Here is a 7,014-nt window from a genome sequence, read left to right as displayed (position 1 = left end):
CCGGAGAGTCGGGACTCGGTGTGGTACGCGAACGTGCCGCACAAGGAGTTAACGGTGGAGAAGAAGATGCAGAATTGGGTCCATTTCAATGGAGACAGATTCCGATTCCCCGGTGGAGGAACGATGTTTCCGCGTGGAGCTAACGCTTACATTGATGAGATTGCGAAGCTGATTAAGCTTCGAGATGGGTCCATCAGAACCGCCATTGATACGGGTTGTGGGGTACGTATTTCAGTATTTGTTTTTGTTTATGTTTTGTTTTGCCTTTTGTTCTTTATTGACTGAACCGGTTTTTGTCTCTCTTGAACCGGTTTCATGTCTCTTGTTTTGAATTTGATAGTGGCTTAGAAATGAGGGTAAAGTTGGAAATGGATCCTCTCTAGTTCTTTTAAATTAGAGAGAATAAAGTGTTCACTTTTAATTCTATAAGTAGGATCAAAATTAAAGAAAAAAAATAGAGCAATAAAAAATGAGATTAAAGATTGGACACTATTTAATTTTTTTTCATTGGAGAAGATCCACTCTGGAATAAAGTTTGGTTTAGGTAAGTTTATTGGGTTCAATAGAAGGCATGGCATGCTTTGAGAAAGTATAACTAGAATAAGTAATTGTAATTGCTAGTAAAATTTAGGTTAATATTAGTTAATTTTTTAAACTCTTATTTTTTAGAAATTTAGGATTTCAAATTAAAATTTAAAATATGAAAATTAGATTAAGATAAAAAAAATAATTTAAAACAATTGACTTGATATCAACTAAAAAAAGTTTAATTCGCTCTTAAAAATAACTTATATTCAAAAGTTTGAAAAAAGGTTTTCTTTTAAGAAAAGAGAGGAATAATAACTCTGGAGGTTTTATCTACTTTTATAACTAGTCGAATAAGTTGTGGATAAACCCCATTGAACAATCTAAAGCAAGATAATGCCCCATTTTCTCAGTTTCCAATAATTGAACCTCCCTCGTCGTGTTCTTTATTTCTTTCTTTCTTTTTTGTCTTCTGGTGTTGCTCTTTGAATGGTTAATTTTGGTAATAACTTGGATTTATAATTCAAATTAGAAGATATATTTGATTTATGCTTGAGTTCATAGTCATTTCCTAAAAGTGCAACGAAATTTCCTAGACTATATTTGATGAAGATGGATTGGATGTTTAAAAAGAATAATTAAGAATAAGGGAATATAGGAAAAGAAAATCTAGCTTGTGAGGTGATGTTTTTTTCCCCTTGCTTTGTTTTATATTATTTTTAAGAAATTGGTTTTTACATCGATGAAAGACTCATTAAATATCGTGAGAATCTTAACTTCATTATTATTTTCTTAACTTTTTTTAGGGAGAAAAAAAAAAAGAAAAGAAAAAGATAACATCAAAATTTGGTTTGCAAAACAATCTTAGTCTTAGTACATTATTCTTCAAATTGAAGTAAAGAGTATTGATGAATGAAGTACCGAAAGTTTTATCCAATCATTCAATGATTCGGTTAGATTTTGCATTAATATGCTACCAAACTTATTTTTAATTCACATGGTCCTCTGCTTTTGATTTTATGTTGATGGTTGAGAATAGGTAAAAAGCACAATAATAATAAATTAATAATACATTGACTAAAATTACTTACTATCAAACCGTCACAATAATCATGCCCCACTTTACCCCATTTTTTGCTTAATCAAGATTTCACTCCATTAATTTCTCTCCTATTTTTGTGATATTTACTCTAGTTATTATTAACATAAGGCCAGTACTTTTATTAAAATTTGGCCAATACTTAACCAGCAAAAATAAAGTGAGTAATCTCACATCTTTAGATGAAATCTCACACCATTAAAATTATTAATGATGGCTAATTGATGGCTACAAATTATAAAATTTATTAGCCCCCTAGCACTTCTCTTTTTTTTTTTCTCTTACTTTTAACTTAAAAAAAGTTATTAACATTAATATTTTATACAATTTCAAAACCAAATTATAACTTTTAAAAAGTTATTTAAGTGTTTATAAAGAAGTTAAAAAAATGACTTTTTCTATAATAAAATTTTTTTATAGCTCTTATTTTAAAATAAGTATTTTTAAAACTAAAAAACTAAATATAAAATAACTGCTTTGTTTTGTCGCTATATATACAAAGATTTAATTACATCACAGGATCCCCACCAGGGCACTAATTTTAGTAACATGATGCATTGCATGAGTGCATGCATTGAAAGATAATAATAGACATTTTTAATCAGGAAAAAGTACGCCATACTTTATGAACTTGACTTAAAACTATAGGTCATGCATATTTTACCCCATTTTTTTTCTTTTTTTTTTCCCTTATTTTTTGTGTTTCAGTTGCTCTAATATCTCTTAAAGATAGGAAGATAAATTATCCTTTTCATATATTATATATGAATATATGATAAGTCTAACTGTGTAACATTTAACTCATGAAACGATTACAATTTTAATCAATCCACAATATAGCTAAAATTTAGATAAAAATAAGCTTTTGAAACATGTATTAAATTAAATATATTTTACAATTTTGCAAGTATTTCTCAAATTTTATATTTTTGTAAGAGTAGAAATGATCTAATAAGTTAGTTATTTATAATTCAATTCAACAAAATAATACTTCATATTAAAAAATGTGCAAAACAATTTATTTCATGTGTTAAATGTATACACAGTTAAATTTATCATATAATAATAGCAAATTTGGATTGGTAGAGTGGTTAGCTCACTCGTCCATTTAATAAGAAGTTCAAATCTCATCTGCTGTATATGCAGCAACCTATTGGCCAATCACGGAAATTAACACAAGAAAATAATTATCATACCATAATACATGATATAGAGTGTAATTTAATCCCAGTTTAGACTAAGGGTGTAAGTAAAGTGTAAATAGTTTTTTTTTTTTTTCCTTACTTGTGCTCTAAGTTGGAATTTGATATCCAAATCAGGTTGCAAGTTTTGGAGCATATCTTTTGTCCCGTGACATATTAACAGTGTCATTTGCACCAAGAGACACACATGAGGCACAGGTTCAATTTGCATTGGAACGAGGTGTCCCTGCTTTGATTGGAGTCATTGCCTCAAAAAGACTTCCATACCCTTCAAGAGCCTTTGACATTGCTCATTGCTCACGTTGCCTTATTCCTTGGGGCCAGTTTGGTAGGTACATCATTTTCTCTTTTAACATAAAATATTGTTCATTAGAATAATCATCCTTATGAATAATGATTTCCAAGTCATGGTATTTCATTTTGTAGTTAGATTAATTGTAAGTCTTATGATTAAATAATTTTGGTTCTTGTTATTTTAGTCTAAAATCTCTTAAAATTTGTGAAATTGGTTGCTAATGTCATTTCACATAAATATCATTTTCACATGTTAATTTGAAGCATAAGTACTTAAGTACTAATCTTCGAGTTGATCTATGTAAGGATCATCATAGAAAGCAATTTCATTTAATTTCCTTCTAAAAATTTTTGGATCAAAATCATAAGAAAAATTTCATAGAAACTAAAATGATAAGTTTTTCATTTGTCAAGCATTAAAAACTTATTGAATAAACTCTCGAGTTAGTTCTCAAAAGAATTTTAGATCGATGAGATACTTTGGTATCTAACAAATTGGTTCCTACACAGAAAATTAATATGTTTTGGGACTTAATTGTCTTATAATAAAATTTGTTAAAGATTTATCCAACATGCATATTAAAAATTTGATTAAAAGCAATAAAGAGACTGATTTGTCCAGCGGAAATAATTTTCGAAGACTTATAGAAAATAAAAATTTTTTAGAGACCAAAATATCCAATCTGAAATTCCTTAGATACCAATTTGAATATGTACTCAAAACTTATTTAGACTATTAAGCTATGACAATGTATTCTGATTAATTAATCAAACTAGTTCGCATTTGGGACCTAGTGAATTACCAAGAGTAATAGTGACAAAGTGAAAATAATGTAGCCATTATTATAGTGACAAAAATAGTGATTTACATAGACATATCAGATATATACACTAAAGTTGTTGATTTATTGGCAGATGGAATATACTTAACTGAAGTGGATAGAGTGTTGCGTCCTGGTGGGTATTGGATCCTATCAGGACCACCAATAAACTATGCTAAACACTGGAGAGGGTGGGAGAGGACACGTCAGAGCCTCAAAGATGAACAAGATTCCATTGAAGAAGTTGCTAAGAGTCTTTGTTGGAAGAAACTTGTTGAGAGAGGTGATCTTGCTATTTGGCAGAAACCCACCAATCATGTTCATTGCAAGATGCAGAGAAAAATCTTCAAGAATGGTAAACCCTTCTGCCAGGCACAGGATCCAGATGCAGCATGGTAATTAAGTGGTCACACTCCACATTTTTTTTTTCAGTATTGTTATATTTTTTATGTCATAAATTCATTGAGGACTTAGGACGGACTAGCTAGATTTTAACATTATTTTGCAATTATCATAAAATTATTTCAGAAGAAAAATAAATTTTTTAGATAAAAAAATATTCGGTGAATTCTTACATAAAAATTTAAGAATTTTTTAAATCTGACACTAAAGTCGTTTAAATATTCTTACTATAAACATGACACATGATAAAATTCAATGATTTTCTCTTATCCATATAGCCGACTCATTTAATTGGATAATGTTTTGATGTTGTTTGTTTGCCATTAAAATCATTGGGGATTTTTTTTTTCCGAATGAATACAGCCAGGATTTTGTTTTCAAAACTTCTATTAAGGAATAAGGATTTTGATTTTTCTCAATTAGAGATATTTTTTAGACTTAAAAAACTTATTTTAATCTATTCTAAAGATATTAAAACCAAATTTCACTTGCACTCTCATATTATTGTTAATATTGATTTTTGTTTTTGTTCTTTGTATTGCATTTAGCTTTTGTAAGTGTGTTGTCTGCTAGTGAAAAAAGAAAATTAAAAAAAAAAGGAAAGGAAGAGAAGAGAGGTAAATTCTAAATATTCTTGCATCTGAAGAGAGTTTAGGAGTGATAGAAAGAGACTAGACGCTGTAGTTTGCTATGTCTCATATTGCAGCTTTTGTTAGCAAAACCTCTCTCAAGTACCTACTACTTATTACCTACTTAATCATGAATCTTAGCTTGTGTTTCATATTATTGCTATAGATTCATGCATTTACATTTTTTGTTTTTTTGGTGTCTATGCATGCATTTACTTTGTTGTCAGAAGATAATGTTACTCCAAATTTTATTTTATATTTTAAGAGATCTCCATTTATCTCACTTCTAAACCATATCAACTCTGTTTATATTAGGAGTTTCTTTTCTCATTTTTTGGTCTCTACAGAAAGTATTTATTTATTTTTGGTTTTCTGTTTACTCTAAATTCTTGTGATTTTTTAGTTCAAAATATTTGAGAGAAATTGTAAGCAAAATTAACCTATACATATTAATTTAGAGATATATACTTATACTTTGAATTACGAAAAGTATAGGTAGACAATGAAAATACTAAACAATGTGAACAATGGATATATCAGATGTTCATTTTATTAGGTGTGCGGATGGTTATTCTAATATTAAGATTTTGGTGAGTAATTTGGAAGTGTAGTGTGTTTTGATTTGATTGATGGTTGTTCATGTTGTTCAAAAAAGTTATTGGTTACCTAGCATAACCCTTCGAATTATAGATATGAAGTTGATTTGTATATAAAATCACTAAGAAGAACCATTTTACTTCCGAATTATTTCTTTTATTTTTTACATGAAAAAACTTTATAAAGACCAAAATCTTAAATAGTTAATTAATTTAATTTTGATACATTGAACAGTATAAAGAGTTTTACATAGTTTTTCAATCATATTTATGGATTTAGATGATTTTTTAAGCGATGAGTTTGAAAATTAGTTATTTTTGTTGATATATCAATATATAATTGACTGTTTGTAAAAAAAATTTTATACTGTCATAGCATACAAATTAAATTTGTTTTTATAGAAATTAAAAACAAAATTTATCCAATCCCTATATATGCTCTTTCTTTATATTTTTATTATTTACATTATTATATTTCCTTTGGATGCTTACCCTACCATGCTTTCAATTTTGATTACAGGTACACAAAATTGGACACCTGCTTAACCCCACTACCTGATGTAAACGACATAAAAGAAGTTGCTGGTGGAAAATTACCAAAATGGCCCCAGAGGCTAACCTCAATTCCACCAAGGATAAGCAGTGGAAGTTTGGAAGGAATAAGTGGTGAGATGTTCAAAGAGGACACTGAATTATGGAAAAGGAGAGTTGCATATTACAAGAAACTTGATCACCAGCTAGCAGAGAAAGGGAGGTACAGAAATGTGCTTGATATGAACTCTTACTTGGGTGGATTTGCAGCTGCACTTGTTGATGATCCTGTTTGGGTCATGAATGTTGTTCCTGTTGAGGCTGAAATTAACACTCTTGGTGCCATTTATGAACGTGGATTGATTGGAACCTATCAAAACTGGTATATATACCTTACTTCCTTTTTATTTAGTTACTTGATCTATTTCATTTTAGAGTATATATCCTATTTGGTCCCTAAAAAATTTCAGATCGGACACTTTAGTTCCCAACAAATTTTTATTCTCTAAAAGTCTTTGGATAAATAAGTCACTAACAAATTTTATTATAAGACAAATTAAGTTCTAAAAAAATACACTCTACGACAAATAGTCCCCTTCAAAACGACGCAAGGATCAAATTGTCTAACAGAAGTAATTCTTAAGGACTTTTTAAGAATAAAATTTGTTGGGGATTAAAATGTCTAATTTAAAATTCCTTAGGATCAATTTGGGTATTTGTTCTTCATTTTATTGTCACTATAGAGTTGTTTGATCTCTTGGTAAGTTGTTTTTTAGTAATATCCCAAATCAATTTTCAAAGAATTTTTAAATATTTTAATCCTTAAAAAAATTCAATCACCAAATAAATCTCTAAACTTTTATTTTGCTAAGACAAATCAATTTTAATCGACATGCGATTGATTCAAGTGGTATA

The 7,014-nt window shown here is 28.8% G+C and overlaps 1 protein-coding gene across 1 annotated transcript in view; it reads left to right on the top strand.

Annotated features, from left to right (window-relative positions):
- Nucleotides 7-7,014, top strand: part of LOC107633695 (probable methyltransferase PMT15) — an 8,347-nt gene continuing 1,339 nt past the window's right edge. Inside the window, exons 1-4 of the mRNA XM_021119357.1 lie at nucleotides 7-222; nucleotides 2,944-3,154; nucleotides 4,036-4,336; nucleotides 6,089-6,481. Coding sequence (XP_020975016.1) covers nucleotides 67-222; nucleotides 2,944-3,154; nucleotides 4,036-4,336; nucleotides 6,089-6,481 — 1,061 coding nt within the window. The 5' untranslated portion in view covers nucleotides 7-66. The remainder of the gene's footprint in view (nucleotides 223-2,943; nucleotides 3,155-4,035; nucleotides 4,337-6,088; nucleotides 6,482-7,014) is intronic.

The sequence above is a fragment of the Arachis ipaensis genome, chromosome B03 (genome assembly GCF_000816755.2).
Source record: "Arachis ipaensis cultivar K30076 chromosome B03, Araip1.1, whole genome shotgun sequence".
Taxonomy (NCBI): domain Eukaryota; kingdom Viridiplantae; phylum Streptophyta; class Magnoliopsida; order Fabales; family Fabaceae; genus Arachis; species Arachis ipaensis.
The sequence above is the reverse complement of the archived record's forward strand: the minus strand, read 5'-3'. Positions and strand labels throughout refer to the sequence as shown.